Consider the following 27,451-nt stretch of genomic DNA (forward strand, 5'->3'; position numbering starts at 1 on the left):
CTCCATCATTCTGGCCCACTGTTGTTCCACCCACTTTCTTCTTTCCTCTGCCACCACTCTGTTTGCTTCTTTCTTTCTTCCCTGATAGTCTCCTCTTGTCTCTACTGTTCTCTTCTGGAACCATACCCTAAAGGCTTTATTCTTCTTCTGTACTATATCCTTTGTTTTGTCAAATCCACCAGGGTTTTTCTTTCCATCTCTTTTTTTTGCTTGTCCTCCCACATATTGCTTCCGCTGCACTTACTAATGTTCCCTTGAATCCATCCCATTCCTCTTCTACCATTTTTGGTTCATCTTTTGGGATACTTTCCTTTACTACATGTGGGTACTGTAGCCTGCTTTCTTCCTCCTTCAACTTCCATACCCTTATACATCTTTCTTGGTTTTCTGTCCCTTTATTATCCTTAGTCCCTCTCAGGTTCATTACCAGTAAACGGTGGTTGCTATCCAAGGCCTCTGATGGTATTACCTTAATGTCAATGATGTTCCTATTCATCTCACTATCGTACAGGATGAAGTCAACTATTGACTTTCTCTTTAAGTCTCAACTCTACCAGGTATTCTTGTGGCTCTCTCTTTTTCCTGAACCAAGAGTTCCCAACCAGCAAGCCATTCCTTTGACAGAACTCCAATAGTCTTTCACCTTCCTCATTTCAACAGCCCTAACACTCTGATCCAAGCACACTTTCGCAGCCTTGTCTTTCTCTTCCAACGTGTGTGTTTAAATCCCCCATTACTATCATATTCTTCCTTCCCATCCGCTTCTACTTTCCCTCTTCAAACTCTTGCTTCTCCTCGGAAGTGCAACCCACCTGTAGCACATACCTCTATGGTCGTTCCCTTGAGTGATATTTTGATCTTCATCATCCTATCACTTATTCTGTCCACTTCCTCTTTTAATCCATATCTTACTACTATTCTGACTCCATTTCTCCTTCCCTCCTCATTTCCACTCTAGTACAGTTGGTAGCCTTTCCTCAGTTCTCTCCTTCCTCGTAAAATTCGGCCGCCTGTGCCTTCAACCACGTGGTTACCTCTTCTTGAAGTTGTGCGTCGTCATCAAAACGCTGCATAGCCAACCACTTCTTCATTGCTGGGAATAAGTGGAAGTGGCCCGGTGCCAGGTCGGGACCGTACGGTGGATGAGGAAACAACTCCCACTTAAAAGATTCGAGAACTTCACGAGTGGCATTTGCCGTGTGGGACCGGGCATTGTCATGAATCGGCAAGATCTTTGAGCCCAACTTTCCCCTGCACTTGTTTTGTATTGCTCTTCTGAGGTTGTGCAGAGTTTGGCAATACCTTTGAGAGTTTATTGTAGTGCCTCTTTCCAGGAAATCCACAAAAATCACACCTTTTCTGTCCCAAAAGACAGTCGCCATCCCTTCCTTGCCGACATTGTCTGCATGCATTTCTTGGGTTTTTTGGGGGAATTTGTGTGCCCCACTGCATTGACTGCAATTTTGTCTTGCAGTTCGCATGCTTAACCCATGTTTCGTCACCAGTAACGATGCGATCGAGTAATGATTCACCATCTTTCTCGTAAGCGTCCAAAAACGTTAACGCTGCAGCCATTCGCTGATTTTTGTGAATCTCCGTCAAAATTTTTGGTATCCATCTTGCACAAAACTTGTGGTAACCAAGCTTGTCGGTAATAATTTCGTGCAACAAACTTCGTGAAATTTGTGGAAAACTCATAGAAAGTTCAGTTATTGTGAAATTACGGTTTTCACGGACCGCGGCATCTACTTTTCGGATAAGTTCGGCAGTCACTATGCTGGGTCTACCACTTCGCTTTTCGTCGTGAACATTAGTTCGGCCATTTTTAAATTTTATGACCCATTGACGCACTTCACCTTCAGTGATTATGTTGTCCCCATACACTTCACAAAGCTGCCAATAGATTTCTATCAGTGTACAGTTTTTTGCAGTCAGAAACCTTATTACAGCATGCACTTCAGACTTCGCGGCATTTTCAATTAACGCTGACATTTCAAACTGTCACAGTAACTCAACAGAGTACAGCACGAACCTCTCACTAGCACGGCAGGATGCCGACTGAGCGGCGGAATGCCATGACACCAAGATGGCCGCGCTAACTCCGCCCCTAATGGACACAAACGAAAACGTAATGTACTTTGTGGATAGCCCTCGTGAAAAAGATAAGGGAAATAAAACTGTATTAATGGTCACCATATTTCATTATTTTTTTACTGAGAAGCTGTAATATATTTGTAAAAATAACTCATTCTGCATCATACAATGGGAAGTGCAGGGTCGAATCCCATTTAATAATTGGAGGTCAGAACTGTGTTCCATGGAGCATTCAAATAACTAATAAACATCAGACACATACTATATGCTTCTTCCTCCAATTTGTACCTCATTTTTTATGTAGTGGACTGTAATCAGTCATATTCTCTCAGTACAGACTGAAAAGAGTGGGAGTCAGTTGAAAAATGAAGTTGTCTTCATTCAGCCTCAGGAACAGCCAGTTTTCTAACATAGCAAGATACTACTTACCATTATCCATGTTTCCATCAAAGAAGAATGGTCCATAAACAGACGAATGGTATATCACACAAAACACATTGATTTTGGGTAAATGTTGTACGTGTTCAGTGCGTGCATGAGGGATCCATAGGCCTCAGTTTGAACATGATGTTTGATTACTTTCCCACTAAGATGGAAAGTTGCTTCATCACTGAATGAATGCATTGTCTGAAAGTGTTATCATTGTGGAGTTGGTCAGAAAATGCCACTCATTTGTGTTTGTTGTTATGACAGAAAGCCTGTAACACCTGTAACTTATGCGGCTTCATAACCAAATGATTTCTCAAAAAACACAAAATTGTTGTTGTACATGCTTGTAGCTCCTGATTGCACTGAGGAGTTGATTTTGTAGCACTATGTTGGAAAGCAATTCAAATTTGTGAGACATTTTCATCAGAAACACTAGAGCAGCCAGGATTCCTTCCTTTATGTAGACACCCTGTGCCTACAGACTGTCAATTGCACCTGTGACTATTCCACATTTGTAGGTTCAAATTGGTACTTCAACTTGATTCATCTTTGTACTGTAATCATGGAATTTTACATCGCAAACTTGAGAACTCGACATGATTCCTGTTGCAGAGTATCCATTTTGTAACATGTGACAGTAACCAAGTAACAGTAACCATGTGAACAGGAGACAACTGACATCTTGCAACAATGAATGTAAACTAGGCAATGTATTCGTTCCTCCGGTAACAGAGCCAGGGCACAGCAATCAATAATTTTGACAACATAATTCTTTGTAATACATATATTCTTTTTTAAGCATCTTGTACTTGCATCTTAGAAGAAAGATTAAGGAAAGGCAAACCTATGTTTCTAGCATTTTTAGACTTAGAGAAAGCTTTTGACAATGTTGACTGGAATACTCACTTTCAAATTCTAAAGGTGGCAGGGGTAAAACACAGGGAGCGAGAGGCTATTTACAATTTGTACATAAATCAGATTGCAGTTTTAAGAGTCGAGGAGCATGAAAGGGAAGCAGTGGTTGGGAAGGGAGTGAGACAGGGTTGTAGCCTCTCCCCGATGTTACTCAATCTGTATATTGAGCAAGCAGTAACGGAAACAAAAGAAGTATTCGGAGTAGGTATTAAAATACATGGAGAAGAAATAAAAACTTCGAGGTTCGCCGATGACATTGTAATTCTGTCAGAGGCAGCAAAGGACTTGGAAGAGCAGTTGAGCAGAATGGACAGTGTCTTCAAATTAGGATATAAGATCAACATCAACAAAAGCAAAACGAGGGTAATGGAATGTAGTCGAATTAAGTCAGGTGATGCTGAGGGAATTAGATTAGGAAATGAGACACTTAAAGTAGTAAAGGAGTTTTGCTATTTGGGGAGCAAAATAACTGATTATGGTCGAAGTAGAGAGGATATAAAATGTAGACTGGCAAAGGCAAGGAAAGCGCTTCTGAAGAAGAGAAATTTGTTAACATCGAGTATAGATTTAAGTGTCAGGAAGTCGTTTCTGAAAGTATTTGTATGGAGTGTAGCCATGTATGGAAGTGAAACATGGATGATACATAGTCTGGACAAGAAGAGAATAGGAGCTTTTGAAATGTGGTGCTACAGAAGAATGATGAAGATTAGATGGGTAGATCACATAACTAATGAGGAGGTAGTGAATAGGATTGGGGAGAAGAGAAGTTTGTGGCACAACTTGACTAGAAGAAGGGATCGGTTGGTAGGACATGTTCTGAGGCATCAGGGGATCACCAATTTAGTATTGGAGGGCAGCGTTGAGGTTAAAAATTGTAGAGGGAGACCAAGAGATGAATGCACTAAGCAGATTCAGAAGGATGTAGGCTGCAGTAGGTACTGGGAGATGAAGCTGGCACAGGACAGAGTAGCATGGAGAGCTGCATCAAACCAGTCTCAAGACTGAAGACCACAACAACAACACTTGCATCTTTATGCACATACATTCTCTGCTGTTGGGGTTATTACAGACGTCAAGTCTAAGGGTTTGATGTACGAAAACAAAAATGTTGGTTGTCCAGAGTGAAAACTTCAAGTGTCAGGAAACTTAGAGCAAAATGGATGACTGTCTGGTATTATGCCACAGACACACTTTTCCTGTATGCATCAGAGGTTGGTCCATCAGTTATGCATCTGCCGTAGTTTTACTGCCATAGCCTCCATTTATATGTAGTGTTCACAACAAAAATACACTAGGCACACTCACTTCATACACTAAAGTGAGTTTTGAGGTACACAGGGTGAACATTAATAAAACCAACAAACTGGAGGGATGGATTCCTGACTGAAAATGTAGGAAATAAGGTGCATGTGTCTGGAAATGCATCTTCGCCACCGTAGATGGTGTTGATGAATGAAAATTCCTCTGCCCATGTGCCATGTGTTCCTTGGGTGTTGCAGGCTGTCTGATTGATGCAGTGTACTGTAAGCAGCAGAATAGATACACAAAAGAATGGTTTGGCTTACACTACATTGGTGGGCCACTTACCTGGAAATTTTACTAGGGTTGTCTCATTACGCTGTAGAACCTTGTTCTCCAAATCTGGTGTATTCACAGTCCACAGCCTCTCTGCGCATTCGTGTCTCTGAAAGAACCCACGATTGTACAAATGCCCGAAAAGGGGTCGACATGTGTGGTGTGGTCTGGTTGGTGTCTGTGTAGGTACTTGTTTCTATATAGTTGTGCTGCCTCTCGGCCATTTCCATCTGCTTTGCTCTATGCGCACACTGTCTTGGCTTGTTCCTGATATGAATACTGGACCATTCTGCTGCTTACAATATACTGCATCAATCACTCAGCCTGTAACAAACGAGGAACACACGGCACATAGTCAGAGGAACTGTCATTTGTAAGCACTGGCTACCATGGCAATGATGCATTTCTGGACACGTGTTCATTCAACCTTTTTTCCTTCATTTCCAATAAAGAATCCATCCCTGCAGTTTGTTGGTTTAATTTATTTTCACCTTATACACTGGGTGATCAAAAAGTCAGTATAAATTTGAAAACTTAATAAACCACGGAATAATGTGGATAGAGAGGTAAAAATTGACACACATGCTTGGAATGACTTGGGGTTTTATTAGAACCAAAATGCGGGATTGCGCTCCACCCCATATTGCTAGATGCATGAAAGATCTCCTGTGCGCGTCGTTTGGTGATGATCGTGTGCTCAGCTGCCACTTTCATCATGCTTTGCCTCCCAGATCCCCAGACCTCAGTCCGTGCGATTATTGGCTTTGGGGTTACCTGAAGTCGCAAATGTATCGTGATTGACTGGCAACTCTAGGGATGCTGAAAGACAACATCCGACACCAATGCCTCACCATAACTCCGGACGTGCTTTACAGTGCTGTTCATAACGTTATTCCTCGACTACAGCTATTGTTGACGAATGATGGTGGACATATTGAGCATTTCCTGTAAAGAACATCATCTTTGCTTTGTCTTACTTTGTTATGCTAATTATTGCTATTCTGATCAGATGAAGTGCCATCTGTTGGACATTTTTTGAACTTTTGTATTTTTTTGGTTGTAATAAAACCCCATGTCATTCCAAGCACGTGTGTCAATTTGTACCTCTCTCTCTACATTATCCCGTGGTTTATTGAGCTTTCAAATTTATACCAACTTTTTGATCACCCGGTAGTTTAAAAATCACTTACCAGAAAGGGGAAGGCTTAAAATCATTCACTTATTATCCAGCATCTAAATGGAAGTAAAACTACAGTGGAACTGGACATAGAAGTAATTCTGTTATTCCCTATTTAAGTGGTATGTAGCACTACTGCTAAATACTGATCTTCTAAGAGTCTTCAGCAAAATGTGGATGGTGTTTTTAATTCTCATGTACTTCCCCTTGGCCACCAGGGAACTTTGATGGACATAAGTCTTACTCCTCCTTTCATTTATTTGTTTACCTGGTGAGATGTACACTGATGATTGCACTTACATATATACATATTCACTGTTTTATATTAGTTGGAGAGTATTCCACTATCCTACTGTTGTATCATGCGTTTCTTGCGTTGAGACACATAGAAACTTAGTGTGTTTGCACAGTGGCTGGGACACTCGGATCACTGTAACAATGAACAGATGTTGCAAGTCAGTCATGGCAGCTTATTGCTCCATTCTTTTGCAGGACATTGAAGCCACATGAACAAGTGATGTTTACCTGGGAGGATCCAGCCGGAGCTAGAGAGTTGCAGTGGACTTCACCCAAAAAGAAAGAAATATCAGTTGATCTACGTAAGGTTAGTGAACAGAATAAAAGAACAGAGTGGAAGTACCCTCTCTTTCGTTGCAGAGGTTCTTGAGCACCACAACTGCTTCATTTGCACCAATTCATCTTCATTAAATTTCTGCTATATTCCAGTGGGAGCCCCGCTCGATACATTTAGGGCAATAATACAGACTGTCAGTGAAAGACCAGAATTGGGTGTATGTACTGATGTCACCTAATATGTGAACACACATTAGTGAAACAAAACTTAACCCATTTTCATTCATTCTTTGATTAATTAACTTCTTCACCGCACATTCGTATAACAGACATCATGCATTCATATTAATTAATTAATTAATTAATTCTGTTCAGTAGATCCTATCAAGGAGAACCTCTAGATATGTGGAATTACACAACATACAATTATATTAATCCTTCCACTGCTACAAACGTGCTATCTGCATTCCAAGCTGAGAACAGCTTTGATGTGGCTGTACTCCTTGACAAATTCTGATACCTGTGCTGAGGGACGGCATTGGAACTGCTATGAAATATTTATCATTTTAAGAAAACTATTTGCTGAATAAATTTAATTTTCATGCACCTTACATATCGATATTTTAAAAAATAATCAATTTTTGACCGTATGACGTAACTGGATAGATAAAAAATCTACTCACCAAGTGACGGCAGGAGAACGCATGTATAAAGAAAGGTTTTCCTTATGCAACCTTTTGGAGCCAGTGACTCCTCCTGGCAGTTTGGAAAAGTCACCCAGAGCCCCGAGTCAGGAGAGACATACTGGATGGGATGAGTAGCAAAGACTGTTGTTGGAGATTGCGACAGGCGACATTTGAAAACCTGAGAGCTTAAAGGTGGAAGACAGGATAAGGTGCAAGACAGAGATAGCTCTTGCACAGTGATTTAGCAGTGATCTCTGTATTGCATATTACCCCGTCTTCCACCTTTAAGCTCTCGGGCTTTCCAATTTCGTCTGGTGCAGTCCCCAACAATCAGTCTTTTCTGTTCATCCTGTCCAGTAAGTCTCCATTGACCTGGCCTTCTGGGTGACTTCTTCAAACTCAAACCTCTTCAGTTATTTTCCCTCACCCCTCTTCCTTCCCCTATGACCCTTCTGCTGGAAGGAGCCACTGGCCCCAAAGGCTTTCACAAGTAAAAGCTTTTTTTATATGTGTGTTCTCCTGCCACTGTTTGGTGACTGTTTTCTTTTATCTATCCAATTGCAGTGTATTAGTCTGATATCATTAACTCAATACTGGTCTCAATTTCTTTTTGTAATATGGCACAGTTACTGTGCTGCATGAAATCAAGTAAAATATTGCGTGCTATTTTAAGGAGTTTGCGGAGGTAAAAATTCATTGTGTCAGCTTTGCATATGGTCAATTTTAGCTCATAAATTGCAGTTTATGAAATGTAAAAAAGATATTGTAATTTTATTTAAAAATGAGAGCAGAAAGATATCTCATTTTGTTCTCGAGTTACTGATTTTTGTATTTGATGGACAGCTCTGTGTGGTGCGCCCATTGCCACCCCTGTGAATTGGGTCTAATGTGGTTGTTAAGATCTTCGTATTTCATAAATGGTTCGTGATATCAAAATTAAGTTCTTTTGCAAATGATAGTGCACAAATAGGCATGTGTATTGTATATGTGCTCAAAACTTTTTTTATTCATCAAGACATTGAAGTAACTTGTCTGCAGCAGTGAGAGGTTGATGGCTCAGGATGCATACAGACATCAATAGCACTGTAGATAAAACCAAGCAGTGCACATATACACATCCACAGCACCTGGGAAACATTGGACCAGGGCATGTACACACGTCACAACAGTGAAAGGGTTAATGAAAGATGAGGAAATCTTCCAAACTTAATCTGTATTGTGCATTCACAACAAATGATCACAGTATGTAAAACAGCTGCACTTGTTTGCTAATTTCATACTAGCATAGCACCTGCTCCTCCACTCGTGTTGACTGTATGATCTTCACAGCCCCCCCTTAATTGAATTTTTATGTTGTTCAGAAATTAAAACATCACTTAAACTTTTCATGGTAACTGAGGCCATAGAAACATGTTTTTTTATGAATGTACTTCTGAACAAAAAGCCGTTCTGGCTGCTAGAGTTGGAGGTCTTTGTTAATCCTGCCTTTTGAGTTCTGGGGGTGACATTTCCATAGAAACTTTCATCGCCTAATACACATTTCTTTAGAAGTCAAATACAAATTTTCTTAATATAATGAAATATTTTTAAAAAATTTCATCCCCTAATTCAGCTCCTTAATTCAGAAGTCAAATATCATTTGTCGTAGATGCAGCATATTTCAGCTTTGAATATGCTTCAGTTGTCCTTTAATAATGATTTGTTTTCAAAAAGGACTTTCGCCAACTATTTCACCCCATCAGGGGTCAGATTTCCGTAAGTGTCCGCAGCTCGTGGTCGTGCGGTAGCGTTCTCTCTTCCCACGCCCGGGTTCGATTCCCGGCGGGGTCAGGGATTTTCTCTACCTTGTGATGACTGGGTATTGTGTGATGTCCTTAGGTTAGTTAGGTTTAAGTAGTTATAAGTTCTAGGGGACTGATGACCATAGATGTTAAGTCCCATAGTGCTCAGAGCCATTTGAACCATTTTTTTTCCGTAAGTGCTGAAACACATTTCTTTATTCCTGACTAAGAAACCAAACACCAGTTTTCCTAGTATAGCTTCAAAATTACATTAATAGTGATGTATATTCAAAAAACTCTTTCATCCCTTACTTCACCCCCTTAAAGATGGAAACACAAAAATTGCTTCTTAAACAATGCCTATACTATAAGATCAATCTATCTCCAAATTTCAAATGTATGTATGTGTGTTTGATCTATTTTTGATGGAGACCTTATTGGCCAAAAGTTCGTTTTCTGACAGTCTTTTTGTTGTGCCTGTCTGCATCAGCATCTCCACTATATGGTGAATAGCAACCATTCTTTTCATGATATTGTTGCATTCCACCTTGATTTTCCATTTTTTGATTCAGGCTACCTGTATTACACATCATTTTACATAAAGCATCTACACAACTAATTACATTAATTCATAGAAATCACTTCCTATGTTGTATAATAAATTTTAACTATTTCAATGACCGTAATGTTAAGATTTTAATGTACTTCATTATTCTACCAATTGGCTAAACTGAATACTGCTTGACAAATATGTTGCAATTTTACTGTGATTTATAGTTGTACCAACTGACTATATTGTATGCAGTTGGATAATGGTCAGCTATAATTTTTATTTACATTAACATGGTGGTCAACAGTGAATTGACAGTAAGGCCATCCATTACTAAAAAGATTAGGTGAAGACACTCTGAACCTTCCTTTGGTTTTAAATTTACATTGGATCCATAAATTAAGCTCTACCATTGTGTAGTATAGTTGCCATGGTATGTTGTGGATGTATTGAAATTAATTGTACTTCCTGCAGTAGGTAATGTTGCATAAATGTCCATTATCTGTAATGCATTGCCTATGCATTACATCAATCTAGAAAACATGTCACATTTTCAAACTAGGACTGATTTTCCGTGAGTCACATTGGATTAGTCAACAGGTAACATGTGGTCTTCTTCACAACCACAGGCAGGACAGAAAAAACTCCTATGTGATGATATCGTTTTCACTGAGGTAATTTTCTGCTAATGTTATAAATGTGCTAGACAATAAAGGAGAAATTTATTTATGAAGGAGTAATTTTTTTTAATGCTCATCTAGTCATTGTTTATATATTACTAGAACTTTGTTTTAATGCCTTATTATAACAGTACATGTGTATGCATTTCTAGCAACATAATTTTCTTTGTAACATAGATACTCTGAAGATGGTCCAGTATAGGCCAAAATCAGATGCTGAGTAATAAATAATCAAAAAAGTGCAGCTGTTGTATATACACAAATCTTACAATTATCTATGCCCACTTGTACAAAATATTGCGTATAAATAGGGACAGGAAATTTTTTTTACAAAGATAACCTGAAAAACAATGCAAAATTTGGGGTGTTCAGTAAAACAACACAAAATCAGCAATTTTTATCAAATACCACGAAAATGGCAGTTTTTGCAAAAATCACGAAATTTGCCATTTCCCATACAAAAAACTGTCATAAATCTGAAGACGATAGTTTACAAGTATTCATAACTGATAGTTACTGACAAAAAAATAAATAAATAAATAAATAAATAAATTATGGAAAAGATGGACACTGAATTTGTCAAAAATAAATAAATGAGAATCTGACTGGAAAATAACTCCTAAGTTGGTAAAAACAGTAACTCCAAAATTGATATGAACAGGAACTCTGAATTTGGCAAAAATAACAACTCCAGATTTGGCAGGAACAGTAGCACTGAAATTGGCCTTAAAATACCACTGAAATTGAAATTAAATAAAATTATTTTTTCCTATTACTACCTATAAATTATTACTATACTGCTTAATATTATTCATGCTCATGCCACATAATTTACACAAGTAAATTAGAAAAAAAAAAAGCTGATACTTTGAAGAAACCTGCTGCCTCCTCACTTATGCTAAGTAGAAGCTGCTTGTCCCCTATTCCTAAATGAATATTTGCCTTATAAAAATGGTATTTTTCAAAGAAAATATTTACCTAAATCTGTCAAGACAGAGACCTGTTTGTGGTATACTACTGTTTTCTTTCAACTTTACAACAAACACTGTTATCGCCATATAGCTTACATAACATTTCAACTCTGGAATATTCAGGCAATGATTCATAAGGAGTGCTATTTAATTATTAATTTGTATTTTTTAGTTGGTGAGGATTTTCAGTTTCTTGTATTATGACGAATATCTTCCCTCCAGAGTAAATAACTCCATTCAGAACGCTAGACAGGGAGGGAAAGTCTGTAGGGAAGTTATAATTATTCAGTCTTAAATATAAAATTGCTTTATGAAGATGTAGAGGAGAGTCCATTAATACATCTAATAAAAGATACAATAATTCATGTCAGCTTTTTGTACTTGGTATGTCAATTTTTGTTAATTCCCCCCCCCCCACCCCCCAACCCCACACCCCACCCCCCTTGTGCAGGATGCAGTTGACAGGACGCAGTTGACAGACAATACAGAACTGTGGTGGGTTTCCTTTTTGGACGGCTTGCAGCGCATTCTTCTCTTCACGGAAGACATGGCGATAGTGACTGCGTGCCAAGCCGCTGGGGACCTGGAGCCATTTGACAGAGACATCAAGCTGTCAGTACACGGTGTCGGACTGTCCCTGGTGAACAACGTTGCTCGTACAGAGGTCATGTACCTTGGAATCGCAAGGTGAGAGTTTTGTTTCAAGAAAATAAGTAGATTTTTGTTGAGGTGCAGTACATAGCATTTGAATTATATATTTTATACAGTTTTCAAGTGCCGCTTCTTGTACACAAGCAATTTATTGCTAACAGGTACTTTTTATCGTGATTGCAGAGTGTGCATTGTCTTTAAGAAAATTTACTAAATGCACCTTATCATTTCACTGGTGTTCAAGATTGTAACTACATAATGTCATTCAAGAAAGGCATTTTCATGCATACTCTGATTTTTATTTTGAAATAAAATTTTCATTTAATATTAGTATTTAAGTAATTTCAGTCCCTTGGGCACAACAGAATTGTTAAACTTACAGCATGTTATAATCCACACAGCAGTTTGGGAAAAAGCATTTTGTGGTGGGATCCATAACCTTGTTGCTACTATGGACATACTCTCTGCATTCCATGCCGTAGGGGGCTTTCATTATGGCTGCACTGCTCGCCAAATGCTGGTGCCTATGCTGAGATACGGCATCACAGCCAATATGAAATATGTATCTTCAGATTTTTTTAAAACTATTAGGTGAAAAAATTTGTTTCTTGCACATCTTACTATGCTGCATCAAATTAAGCAAAATACTGCGTGAAATTTTAAGGAGTTTGCTAAGGTGGGGGGAAAAAAATACATAAACTGCATATATGGTTGACGTCGGCTCATACATTAGAGTGAATGAAATGTAGATATCAAAATTTTATTTAAAAATCAGAGCAGAATGGTATCTCATTTCATTCTTGAGTTGCTGGGTTAAATCCAAGTGATGGTTGCACACAGTGTCATCATTCACACCCTAGTGCATATCTCATAAATGATTAAGGATATCAAAAGCAGGTTTTTTTTGCAAATGATAGCACATAATGAGGCACCCATGTCATTCAGTAAATACTGTAATTTTTTTTTTATTCTCTAAAATATGGAAATAACTTGCCTATAGCAGTAAGAGGTTCAGGAAGCATACAGGTGTTCATAGCACCATAGGCAAACCTGAATGGCATGTGTATACAAGTCCACAGCAGGTGTGTAACAGCATAGCAGGATGTATATACATGGCCACAGCAGCAAAAGGGTTAATAAGAGTTCCTCACTGTCATAACAGATATGGGCATAACTATCACAGGTGTGAACTTCGTATGTAAAATGCAAACTTTGTACGGGCGTAAATAATGTAGCAGGGTTAGGGTGGTCACGGAGTATTGTTAACTTTGGGTGGTGGTTAGTGTTTAACGTCCCGTTGACAACGAGGTCATTAGAGACGGAGCGCAAGCTCGGGTTAGGGAAGGATTGGGAAGGAAATCGGCCGTGCCCTTTCAAAGGAACCATCCCGGCATTTGCCTGAAACGATTTAGGGAAATCACGGAAAACCTAAATCAGGATGGCCGGAGACGGGATTGAACCGTCGTCCTCCCGAATGCGAGTCCAGTGTGCTAACCACTGCGCCACCTCGCTCGGTATTATTGTTAACTTTGTGACAGGCCACAGTCTTAGTGTAGGATGCAAAACAGGGGAGCAGGTACAGTGAACCACTTCAGGCATCGAGGAGTTGTACAGTCAGTGAGAACAGTGACAAGTGAATTTAACAGAATTTGTGCAGCAACAGAAGGTGTCGTCTCGAAAGCTCTTTCACAGAGGAAGACTGCACTGTAGTTCCTTCTCTAGATTGTCACACAGATGAGAAAATGGTAGATATCGAAATAGATGACAGAGGGATAGAGAAACAATTAAAATTGCTCAAAAGAGGAAAGGCCGCTGGACCTGATGGGATACCAGTTCAATTTTACACAGAGTACGCGAAGGAACTTGCCCCCTCTTCTTGCAGCGGTGTACCGTAGGTCTCTAGAAGAGCGTAGCCTTCCAAAGGATTGGAAAAGGGCACAGGTCATCCCCATTTTCAAGAAGGGATGTCAAACAGATGTGCGGAACTATAGACCTATATCTCTAACGTCGATCAGTTGTAGAATTTTGGAACACGTATTATGTTTGAGTATAATGACTTTTCTGGAGACTAGAAATCTACTCTGTAGGAATCAGCGTGGGTTTAGAAAAAGACGATTGTGTGAAACCCAGCTCGCGCTATTCGTCCACGAGACTGAGGGCCATAGACACGGGTTCACAGGTAGACGTCGTGTTTCTTGACTTCGGCAAGGTGTTCGATACAGTTCCCCACAGTCATTTAATGAACAAAGTAAGAGCATATGGACTATCAGACCAATTGTATGATTGGATTGAAGAGTTCCTAGATAACAGAACGCAGCATGTCATTCTCAATGGAGAGAAGTCTTCCAAAGTAAGAGTGATTTCAGGCGTGCCGCAGGGGAGTGTCGTAGGACCGTTGCTATTCACAATATACATAAATGAAATTGTGGATGACATCGGAAGTTCTCTGAGGCTTTTTGCGGATGATGTTGTGGTATATCGAGAGGTTGTAACGATGGAAAATTGTACTGAAATGAAGGAGGATCTGCAGCGAATTGACACATGGTGCGGGGAATGTAGACAAGTGTAATGTGCTGCGAATACATAGAAAGAAAGATCCCTTATCATTTAACTACAATATATCAGGTCAGCAACTGGAAGCAGTTAATTCCGTAAATTTTCTGGGAGTACACATTAGGAATAATTTAAAATGGAATGATCATGTAAAGTTGATCGTCGGTAAAACAGATGCCAGACTGAGATTCATTGGAAGAATCCTAAGGAAATGCAATCCGAAAACAAGTAGATTACAGTACGCTTGTTCGCCCACTGCTTGAATACTGCTCAGCAGTGTGGGATCCGTACCAGATAGGGTTCATAAAAGAGATAGAGAAGATCCAACGGAGAGCAGCGCGCTCCGTTACAGGATGTTTTAGTAATCGTGAAAGCATTACGGAGATGATAGATAAACTCCAGTGGTAGACTCTGCAGGAGAGACGCTCAGTAGGTCGGTACGGGCTTTTGTTAAAGTTTCGAGAACATACCTTCACCGAGGAGTCGAGCAGTATAATGCTCCCTGCTACGTATATCTCGCGAAGAGACCGTGAGGATAAAATCAGAGAGCTTAGAGCCCACACAGAGGCATACCGACAATCCTTCTGTCCACGAACAATACGAGACTGGAATAGAAGGGAGAACCGATAGAGGTACTCGAGGTACCCTCCGCCACACACCGTCAGGTGGCTTGCAGAATATGGATGTAGATGTAGATGTAGATGTAGTACGGTGGCTTCAGGCAACGGAGCTTGTGTCGGCATGACACTGGTGGCATGCCGGTGGTCTGTCACTCGTGTCGGTGGCCTTTACAGCTGGAGCAGCACCAGTGGCTTGCTGACAGCCAAAGGCATACACTTGCCAGAAACAGACAGCTGGTCTCAGTAGATCACGAACGAGGTGCCCTCAGATGCAGTTGGTGAACTGGTGGCTCCCAAGTGGCATTCTGGAGTTGACTGAAGTCAGCCAGCAATAGACCTCCAGCTGGAAGACTCCAGTTCGGTTCTCGGTAAGATCAGAACTGGACACAGTCCGTAGACCCGTGCTTTTGGCAGGATTAGCATTTAGTAGTAGTTAAGGCTGGGTGATCCTCACGAGGTTGATGACGGAGTACGTCTTTTGACCAGAGGGGTTGATTTTCATTGCTGCTTGACCCGGCCTCATTGTGGCGGGGTGTCACTTTCGATCACACAGACTGGCGAAGCGGCGCACACCGAGCCCGGGCACGGTGTAATCTAGCTTACCGCTATGGCGGCATGGCCCTTGTGCTGTGCTATAGCTGCTGTGTTCCAACTCTACAAGCAGTAGTAGGCTGAAATGTGTGCTAACTGGCTCACCTCCGTGTCCAAATACAGACTTGTGTCTCAGCACTTACCCAGGCAACAGAATGTTGTGGCAGACTTATGGCTCGCACAGTAGTGAGTTGTGGACGTCAGTTTGGCTAGGTAATGGCGTAACGACAACTTGTTAGAAGTCATTAGTGCAAGGGTCTGAGTTTCAATCTGCCAGGAAGTTTAAAATCGGCAAACACTCCACTGCAGAGTGTTACGTTCCATTGTGGAATACTGAATACGAGGTGTGATCAAAAAATACGATGAATGAATTTATTTAGCAGGATCTCCTGACGCTACAACACGTCATGTAATTTGTACGACCGTACGTACTCGAATCTAAGCCGCACTTTTTTTCCGGTTTTTGTAATCCAAAAAACTGCCTGCGGCTTAGAATCGAGTGCAAAGTAAGCGGAAATTCTGAAAAATGTTGGTAGGTGCCACCACAACTAACTTCTGCCGTCGAATATATGTAGTGCTACACAGGCTTGCTTTGCTGGCACAAAGATAAATACTAACGCCAAAACCTCTGCGTCAGGAAATAAATTTTAAAATAAAAGGTGCAAGACAAGCTTTTCTCTCCGCCCCGAGTTTCGACCACTGCATTTCAGTGTACTGCGAAAATCCGACTGGCAAGACTGTTAGGGGTTTTTGTCAATATGGCCAACTCTACATTCTGAATTTTTTCCTACCTGTGAGAAGAGATGGTTGCTAATAGGAACTTCTATGAATTGTGAATCACATGCAGTATTCTCTTCACCATAAGAATAATACGAATATAAACATTTTGTCATGTATTCTTTCATGTTTGCTGCTATCTCATTTAAATCCTGTCTGCCTAATAAACTACGAAACTAGAGTGGGACAACAGCAAATGCAGAAGAATATACATATCATATCATGTCATGTTTATATTTGTATTATTCTTAGGCCTAACAGTGATACAGTCAGAAATGGAGCACGGCAATTGACTAGTTTTTTAAATCTAAAATGACTCTATTTTTGTGCAGAATGTAATGTACTGAAGAGGCGTCTGCAATGATTTCCAAATGGAGAAAAATTTTCCCTAAACTCTCATTCAGAACATCTTCTATCATATGCAGTCTATTATTTGGTTCTTGTTGATCCTTATCAAAGGAAGCAGCAGTGTAGGTAACAACAAATAGCAGTCTCTTGCCATTGTTTCGCTAATGAGACAATTCCTCTCTTTCTTTATCGTAAGCGGCAGTAGCGCGCACAAAAGCAAGCCATGCCGCGACCAGCGACAGGTCGTAAACACACATTAACAGAATGCGAGAAACAATGCACGACACAGTACAGTAATGCATTTTCAGCTTAGAGTGACGTAAACACCTATAACAAAGAGAAGGCACCTACGAGATCAAAGAAAAATAAGCAATCAATTCAAACCATATGAAGCACGTGAAAAAGGAAGGGTACTCGTATAAATACAGACGGAGTGCCTGACGCATAGCAATGGCTACCTGGTAAAGCTTAACTGCTAAGCTTTTGACTCGAACCAAACTACTGTAGCTGTATCGTCATTCATTCGACCTAAATTGCGTCTCATATTAAAATGGACCAACTTTGTTTCAATTTGGAGGTGCGGCCTAAAACTTTTCTCTCCCCTTGAATCTCGAGTCTCAAATTTCAGGTGCGGCTTACATTCGGGGAAAATTTTTTTCCTTGATTTCGAGTCTCATTTTTCAGGTGTGGCTTAGATTCGACTGTGGCTTAGATTAGAGTAAATACTGTAGCTTGATCCACTGATGCAGGCAGCATCAAGTTCAACCCATTCTGACTTGTCAGCCAGTGCCTAGACATACTTGAGTCAGTTCGTGTTTACCATGTCTGTCATTCATCGTGAAATTTGAGCTAGACATGAACATTAACTTCTGTTTGGAGTTGCAAAAAAGTGTGAAATAAACTCATGAAATTTTGAAATTGGTGTACAGTGATAATCATGTAATCAGACTGTTTGCAAGATGTGGTGGTGATGGTGGTGATGATGATGATGATGATGATGATGATGATGTCCCATACCCCGTGGAGCGTAGGGGATGATGTGGGAGACCCGCACCGCCGACGAGGCAAGGTCCTAGCGGAGGTGGTTTGCCATTGCCTTCCTCCGACCATAATGGGGATGAACAATGATGATGAAGACGACACAACACCACCCAGTCATCTCCAGGCAGGAAAAATCACTGACCCCACCGGGAATCGAACCCAGGACCCCATACGTGGGAAGCGAGAACGCTACCGCAAGACCGTGAGCTGCGGACTTGCAAGAAGTACGAGGGATATAAAAGTGGAAATGAATCAACAGAAGATGCGCAATGATTGGGAGATCCATTAACCTCAAAAACAGAAGAAAACGTGCAAAAACTGACAAACATTTTTTGTTTGAAGAGACAAATGACTATTCAAGAGCTTACTGAAGGACTTCCCATCCTATATGGATCTGTGCAAAGCACTTTAACCAGAAATTTCCAAATGAGACAATTGAGTGAAAGATTTTTCCCAGACATAAATGAAAGGAAAATTGTGTGTCAGTTTGCACAGAGTTGAAGGATCGCCTTCATTCAGATCTGGACTCCATGTCGAGAATTGCAACTGGAGATGAAACTTCTGTCTGTGGGTACGACCCTGAGACAAAAATTCAGAGCTCACAGTGAAAAACCAGTGAAACTTCTCACCCTAAAAATGGGTGTCATTCAAAATCAAATTTCAAAGTCAAGCTCACTGTTTTTATTTTGAGGACATTATGCAATCAGAGTTTGTTCCAAGGGGAATAGCTGTAAACAAATGTGTGAGGAAAGAGACCAGAAAAATGGGCCAGTGCCTTCCTTCTTCTTCATTGCAATGCTCTGTACCACACCTCACTTTAAATTCGCAAATTTTTGCCCAGAAAAAGTGTTTCCATCTGTCCACATCTGCCTTACTCACCAAGCTCAGCACCGTGTGCCTTCTGGCTCTTCCCAAAAATTAAAACCTCCATTAAAGGAAAATGTTTTGACACGATTCCTGACATCGAGAAGGCCAAGACAAAGCAACTGAACAGACATCATTCTAATCCAGCAGCCACTATAAATTAAGTCACAAATGAATTGCAGAGCTTGGCTGCGAGCAGGCACCAATTTAAACCGATGGCGAAAGTCGAAAATTTGTGCGAGACTGGAAATCAAACTCAGATCTTCTGCTTGCTAGGCAGATGCTCTGACCATCTGCACAGACTATCCTGGCACACTTCATGTCAGATCAAAACTCACAACTTATCCACACACTACTAATGTAGTGTCCTCATTGCTCGTGGCATTACTCGCATTACTCCGGCACAAATTTTCTACTTTTTCCATTAGTTTAAATTAATGTGTGCTCACAGCCAATATCTGTAATTTATGTGTGTCTTAATTCGTAGTGGCTGCTGGATCAAAATGGTGTCTGTTCTCTCAGGCACGTCTGAAAGAACAGGCACCAAACATATATAGTTAAGCTGAGGATGGCCAATGATCTCTTCGGTGCAGATGCACATCGGGATCGAAGTCTTACGGGGATCGACAAAGTGCCACGAGTAACGAGGAAGATGGACGAGAGGCACTACATTTGTAGTGTGTGGATAAGCTGAGAATTTTCATCTGACGGGAGGCATGCTAGGGTAGGCCGTAATGTTGCATTGACCAGTTAATCCGGGTGGCTTAGTTTGTCAGAGCATCTCTGCTGTAAGCAGAAGATCCAGGTTTGAATCCCGGTCCGGCACAGATTTTCGACTTTGACCGTAGGTTTAAATCAATCCCCCGTGTGCAGACAATGTCTGTAATTCCTTTGTGTTTTGAAAACAATTGTCATCCAAAATTGGTCATTCATAAAATTTTACTACACAAATAATATTTTGTGTTACATTATACATTCTGTCAGTATGCTGTTGTGAATCTGCTGTCCTATATCTGTTGCCTAAAACAATGAATATCCACTGTCAAAACAGCTCTGGTATCATCTGGGAGACGTGCAAATGGAACGGCAGGCGCTTCAAGCCACTGAGTGTGCGGGACGGGGCGTCGCTGGAGCTGGCGTACCAGCGCCACCTGCAGGAGGCGGCCGTGGGGCAGCAGCCGCCCACCTCGGTCCTGGTCGACGGCAAGGTCGAGGTGAGCACTTCCTCACTTCTCCTCACATAGGAGTGAGTTTCTGTATACAGAGAGGTGACAAAAGTCATAGGACAATTCAAAGTGTGGTGTCGGACCTCCTTTTGCCGGTTGTAGCGCAGCAGCTTGAGGTGGCACAGACTCGACAACACGTTGGAAGTCCCTTGCAGAAATAATGAGCCGTGTTGCCTGTATAGTTGTCCACAATTGCAAAACTGTTGCAGTGCAGGATTTTGTGCACAAACTGACCTCCCCGTAAACATTCGACGGGATTCACATTGGGCGATCTGGGTGGCCATATCATTTGCGAGAACTGTGCAGAATGTCTTCAAACCAGTCGCAAACAGCTGTGGCCCGAAGACGTGGCACATTGTCACTCGTAAAAATTGCGTCACAGTTCGGGAATGTGAAGTCCGTTAATGCCTGCAAATGGCCTCCGAGTAGCTGAAAATAAGCATTTCCAACCAGTCATGCAATGTAGGCTTTCACGACTGGATGGTACTGTTGTTGATAATTCTTCCGGGTTATATGGCCGTGGTCCATGGAATTCTTATATTCCTAATGTTTCGTCCAATACTACGTTGGACATCTTCAGAAGTATGGCGAGTCCTGCCGACTGACAAGTCGGGCGTCGGAGAGCGGCCTAAATACCCAGGAAAGTGGGTGTGGTCTAGCTTGCACGTAGTAGCAGAGAGAAAACTAGTCAAAGATAAAATGTAACTATCGATAATAGTCCGTCATAGATAAAAATCACTTATTGATTCTGTGACGCCACTGTCCATATCTCGCTTAATTTCAAGGCGTCTTCTTTTCTATTAAAATTATCTTCATGTTTATAAATTTCAATAGTGTCCTTATACAGTCGTGGATAATAGTTCGTGGTAGCACTTAAAATTGTAGTTTCAGAAAACTGAACTACACGGTCACCTGACTGAAGTGCATGTTCCACAACAGCCGATTTATCTATTTTTCCCAGTCGGCAAAGATTTTTATGCTCCTTTACCCTCGTATTCACACTTCTTTTCGTAGTACCAATATAGTCCTTGCCACAAGTACACGGAATTTTGTACACACCGCTATGATAATGGTGGCCTTCTATCTTTAACAGAATGAAGTACTTGTCCTCTTTTTTTTGGTAGGTTTGAATACCGGTTTCACTTTACGTTTCAGCAAAATTTTTCCCATTCGATCTGTAATCTTACTAATAAAAAGTAAAGACACCGTGTTCTTCCATTGCTGTGTACCATCCTTGTCCTTTGGCCTGCTGTAATTAGGTCTTAAAACTCTATTAATTTCTTTGTTTGAGTACCCATTCTTATCGAAGGCCGGTTTCAGACGATTCAGTTCCGTATCCAGATGTTCCGGCGTACAAATCCGTTTTGCCCTGTCCACTAAACTTTTGATTACACCTCTTTTTTTTTTTTGTGGGTGAGGATTGGAGTTCTTATGTAAGTATCTATCAGTGTGTGTGCTCTTCCGAAACACTTTATGCCTACACTGGCTCGAGTATCAAAAGTTAGCAGAGTGCCAGGGAAATGTCTCTCTTTTAATATTTACAAAAGCTTTTAGAAGACAGTGAAGTGTAAACCAGTGTCTCGTTCACTCCCCACCCGGCAGGTGGACTTCAAGGCGGAGGAGATGATACGGCCGAGCCGGCGCAGGCTGCGCCGCAACTACCACACGGGCCTGTGGATGCAGCTGCGCACGTCGCCGCACCAGACGCAGCTGCACGCCAAGATCAACCGCCTGCAGATCGACAACCAGATGTTCGACTGCATGTTCCCCGTCGTGCTGGCGCCCGTGCCGCCACCCAGGAGTGTCGCTGCCGACAACGGTAAGAGCGTAAAGGAGGGCCGCTCGGGAGTGGTGAGACTTACTGTGCCTGTTTCTCAAAATGAACTTCCATTTGTATGAATGTGGAGGCAGAATTAGTCAAATTTTTCTGGTGACACGAGTATTGTTATTGTGAGAACACAAACACCAAAACAGTAGTAAATGTACTTGTGAAAGTTGTTTACAGTTTCTTGTAGCTGCAGGACTTTCTTTGTCTTGGCTTAAACAATTAAACTTTGGCTTATGCAGTTTTCAAAAGATCTTTGTAATTGGTATTAGCTGTACACAGATTGAAAGGAAAAAAGTAAGACATGGGCAAGTGAAATTAGATTTTTGAGAATTTAATGTTGTTGCTGTGGTCTTCAGTCCTGGTACTGGTTTGATGCAGCTCTCTATGCTACCCTATCCTGTGCAAGCTTCATCTCCCAGTACTTACTGCAACCTACATCCTTCTGAATCTGCTTAGTGTATTAATCTCTTGGTCTCCCTCTATGATTTTTACCCTCCACTCTGCCCTTCAATACTAAATTTGTGATCCCCTGATGCCTCAGAACATGTCCTACCAACCGGCTCCTTCTTCTTGTCAAGTTGTGCCACAAACTCGTTTTCTCCCCAATTCTATTCAATACCTCCTCATTAGTTATGTGATCTACCCATCTAATCTTCAGCATTCTTCTGTAGCACCACATTTCGAAAGCTTCTATTCTCATCTTGTCCAAACTATTAATCGTCCATGTTTCACTTCCATACATGGCTACACTCCATACGAATACTTTCAGAAACGACTTCCTGACACTTAAATCTATACTCTATGTTAATAAATTTTTCTTCTTCAGAAACGCTTTCCTTGCCATTGCCAGTCTACATTTTATATCCTCTCTACTTTGACCATCATGAGTTACTTTGCTCCCCAAATAGCAAAACTCCTTTACTACTTTAAGTGTCTCATTTCCAAATCTAATTCCCTCAGCATCACCCGACTTAATTTGACTACATTCCATTATCCTCATTTTGCTTTTGTTGATGTTCATCTTATATCCTCCTTTCAAGACACTGTCCATTCCATTCAACTGCTTTTGTTTCCTGCACTGCTTGCTCAATATACAGATTGAATAACATCGGGGAGAGGCTACAACCCTGTCTCACTCCCTTCCCAACTACTGCTTCCCTTTCATGCTCCTAGACTCTTAAAACTGCCATCTGGTTTCTGTACAAATTGTAAATAGCCTTTCGCTCCCTGTATTTTACCCCTGCCACCTTTAGAATTTGAAAGAGAGTATTCCAGTCAACACTGTCAAAAGCTTTCTCTCAGTCTACAAATGCTAGAAACGTAGGTTTGCCTTTCCTTAATCTTTCTTCTAAGATAAGTCGTAAGGTCAGTATTGCCTCACGTGTTCAAACATTTCTACGGAATCCAAACTGATCTTCCCCGAGGTCGGCTTCTACCGGTTTTTCCATTTGTCCGTAAAGAATTCGCGTTAGTATTTTGTAGCTGTGACTTATTAAACTGGTAGTTCGGTAATTTTCACATCTGTCAACACCTGCTTTCTTTGGGATTGGAATTATTACATTCTTCTTGAAGTCTGATGGTATTTCGCCTGTCTCATACGTCTTGCTCACCAGATGGTAGAGTTTTGTCAGGACTGGCTCTCCCAAGGCTGTTAGTAGTTCTCATGGAATGTTGGCTACTCCTGGGGCCTTGTTTCGACTCAGGTGTTTCAGTGCTCTGTCAAACACTTCACGCAGTATCGTATCTGCCATTCCATCTTCATCTACGTTCTCTTCCCTTTCTATAACATTGCCTTCAAGTACATCGCCCTTGTATAGTCCCTCTATATACGCCTTCCACCTTTCTGCTTTCCCTTCTTTGCTTAGAACTGCGTTTCCATCTGAGCTCTTGATATTCATACAAGTGGTTCTCTTTTCTCCAAAGGTCTCTTTAATTTTCCTGTAGGTAGTATCTATCTTACCCCTAGTGAGATAAGCCTCTACATCCTGACATTTGTCCTCCAGCCATGCCTGCTTAGCTATTTTGCTCTTCCTGTCGATCTCATTTTTGAGACGTTTGTATTCCTTTTTGCCTGCTTCATTTACTGCATTTTTGTATTTTGTTGTTTCATCAGTTAAATTCAATATTTCTTCTGTTACCCAAGGGTTTCTACTAGCCCTCGCCTTTTTACCTACTTCATCCTCTGCTGCCTTCACTACTACATCACTCAGAGCTACCCATTCTTCTTCTACTGTATTTCTTCCCCCATTTGTGACAATTGTTCTCTTATGCTCTCCCTGAAACTCTGTACAACCTCTGGTTTAATCAGTTTGTCCACGTCCCATCTCCTTAAATTCTCACCTTTTTGCAGTTTCTTCAGTTTTAATCTACAGTTCATAACCAGTAGATTGTGGTCAGAGTCCACATCTGCCCCTAGACATGTCCTACAACTTACAACCTGGTTCCTAAATCTCTGTCTTAGCATTATATATTCTATCTGAAACCTGTCAGTATCTCCAGGCTTCTTCCATGTATACAACCTTCATTTATGATTCTTGAACCAAGTGTTAGCTATGACTAAGTTATGCTCTGTGCAAAATTGTACCAGACGGCTTCCTCTTTCATTTCTTCCCCCCCAATCCATATTCACCTACTACGTTTCCTTCTCTCCATTTTCCTACTATCGAATTCCATTCACCTATGACTATTAAATTTTCGTCTCCCTTCACTACCTGAATAATTTATTTTATCTCATCATACAATTCTTCAATATCTTCGTCATCTGCAGAGCTAGTTGGCATATAAACTTGTACTACTGTAGTAGGCGTGGGCTTCGTGTCTATCTTGGCCACAATAATGCGTTCACTATGCTGTTTGTAGTAGCTTACCCGCATTCCTATTTTCCTATTCATTATTAAACCTACTCCTGCATTACCTCTATTTGATTTTGTATTTATAACCCTGTATTCACCTGACCAAAAGTCTTGTTCCTCCTCCCACCGAACTTCGATAATTACCACTACATCTAACTTTAACCTATCCATTTCCCCTTTTAAATTTTCTAATCTACCTGCCCAATTAAGGGATCTGACATTCCACACTCCGATCCGTAGAACGCCAGTTTTCTTTCTCCTGATAACGACATCCTCTTGAGTAGTCCCCGCCCGGAGATCCGAATGGGGGACTATTTAACCTCCGGAATATTTTACCCAAGAGAACGCCATCATCATTTAATCACACAGTAAAGCTGCATGCCCTCGGGAAAAATTATGGCTGTAGTTTCCCCTTGCTTTCAGCCGTTCGCAGTACCAGCAGAGCAAGGCCATTTTGGTTAGTGTTACGGGGCCAGATCAGTCAATCATCCAGACTGTTGACCCTGCAACTACTGAAAAGGCTGCTGCCCCTTTTCAGGAACCATACGTTTGTCTGGCCTCTCAACAGATTGGAATGATTCCTTACCTTCTCCCTTAAAACCCATATCCTTTTGTCTTTCCCTCTCCTTCCCTCTTTGCTGATGAAGCAACCTCAGATTGCGAAAGCTTGAAATTCGCGTGTGTGTTTGTGTCTTTGTTTTTATATATATTTTTCCCACTGATGTTATCAACAACATTGTCAATTGTAGTCAGTGTTCATGTGTCACTGCTGAGACACATTTTCGTACTGCTCGTGTGATGTTACTGGAAGCTTTGATGTCTTACTGAGTTATCTTAGGAGGAGTAGAAACACATTTGAAATAGTGCTCTTACTGCAGTGGGCTTCTTTGGCTACGGGACTGAGCTGTTTCTTATGCTACAATGTTCTTTTCGTGAGTTGCAGGTTCCCAAATGATAGAAAGTTTTTGTGGTCATCTTTGTGTACCAAAAAATTCTCTTACTATTATAGCTTTAGAGTTTTATTTTGATGTGATGGAGAGTGTCTACTGAGTACAAGTAAAAGCAACAGACGAGAGGGTGGCTGCTTGCATAACTACGCTGTCCGCTCGCACTAATGCGACCTCCTGTGAGAAGCCTAAATAACCACCTTCTGGAGGACAGACCACTGGAGATGTGCAAGAAGGAAGTCAGTGAGGTTCTGGAAGGTACCAACAGCGATGCCAAGCCAAGCTAACCCAACTTTAGTGCTGTGCCTAGCTGCTGTAGGTTTCTCAGCTGAGGATACGTAGCACGAGCGGCCCGATCGAGGTGGTCCCGTGCCTTCTCAATTGGGTTTAAACCCAGAGAGTTTCGTAACTACGGGAGTGTGATACTCTCTCTCGGTGCTCTTTGTATTGTGCAGATAAGCTTTGAGCTGTGCGACACTTTGCATTGTCCTGCTGGTAGATGCCATCGTACCGAGGAAAACCAAACTGCGTATAGGGTGGAGGTCTTCCCTAAGGATAGATGCATACATGTTTCAACTATTGTGCCTTCCAGAATGACGAAATCACCCAGGGAACACCACAAAAACGTTCCCCAGCTCATAATGCTCCCCCCTCCAGCCCGGATCCCTTCCTTACGTACATACGTTAATGGCTCTCTGTTCAGTGGACCATAAAACATATTCATCTACATCTACACGATTACTATGCAATTCACATTTAACTGCTTGGCAGAGGGTTCATCGAACCACAATCGTACTATCTCTCTACCGTTCCACTTCTGAACAGCGTACGGGAAAAACGAACACCGAAACCTTTCTGTTCGAGCTCTGATTTCTCTTATTTTATTTTGATCATCGTTCCTACCTATGTAGGTTGAGCTCAACAAAATATTTTCACATTCAGAGGAGAAAGTTGGTGACTGAAATTTCATAAATAGATCTCGCCATGACGAAAAACGTCTTTGCTTTAATCACTTCCATTCCAACTCGCGTACCATATCTGCCACACTCTCTCCGCTATTACGTGATAATACAAAATGAGCTGCCCTTTTTTTTGCACCCTTTTGATGTCCTCCGTCAATCCCACCTGGTAAGGATCTCACACCACACAGCAATATTCTAACAGAGGACGAACCAGTGTAGTGTAAGCTGTCTCTTTAGTGGACTCGTTGCATCTTCTAAGTGTCCTGCCAATAAAACGCAACCTTTGGCTCGCCTTCCCCACAATATTATCTGTGTGGTCTTTCCAACTGAAGTTGTTCGTAATTTTAACACCCAGGTACTTAGTTGAATTGACAGCCTTGAGAATTGTACTATTTATCGAGTAATCGAATTCCGACGGATTTCTTTTGGAACTCGTGTGGATCACCTCACACTTTTCGTTATTTAGCGTCAACTGCCACCTGCCACACCATACAGCAATCTTTTCTAAATCGCTTTGCAACTGATACTGGTCTTCGGATGACCTTACTAGACGGTAAATTACAGCATCATCTGCGAACAACCTAAGAGAACTGCTCAGATTGTCACCCAGGTCATTTATATAGATCAGGAACAGCAGAGGTCCCAGGACGCTTCCCTGGGGATCACCTGATATCACTTCAGTTTTACTCGACGATTTGCCATCTATTACTACGAACTGTGACCTTCCTGACAGGAAATCACGAATCCAGTCACACAACTG

General features: G+C 41.3%; 1 protein-coding gene across 1 annotated transcript in view; it reads left to right on the forward strand.

Annotated features, from left to right (window-relative positions):
- The window catches only part of LOC124552662 (vacuolar protein sorting-associated protein 13-like), an 85,852-nt gene that overhangs the window by 15,026 nt on the left and 43,375 nt on the right, over positions 1-27,451 (forward strand). Inside the window, exons 3-6 of the mRNA XM_047126986.1 lie at positions 6,683-6,794; positions 11,883-12,118; positions 19,928-20,090; positions 21,705-21,921. Of these exons, the coding sequence (XP_046982942.1) occupies positions 6,683-6,794; positions 11,883-12,118; positions 19,928-20,090; positions 21,705-21,921 (728 nt within the window). The remainder of the gene's footprint in view (positions 1-6,682; positions 6,795-11,882; positions 12,119-19,927; positions 20,091-21,704; positions 21,922-27,451) is intronic.

The sequence above is a fragment of the Schistocerca americana genome, chromosome 10 (assembly GCF_021461395.2).
Source record: "Schistocerca americana isolate TAMUIC-IGC-003095 chromosome 10, iqSchAmer2.1, whole genome shotgun sequence".
In the NCBI taxonomy this organism is placed as follows: Eukaryota; Metazoa; Arthropoda; class Insecta; order Orthoptera; family Acrididae; genus Schistocerca; species Schistocerca americana.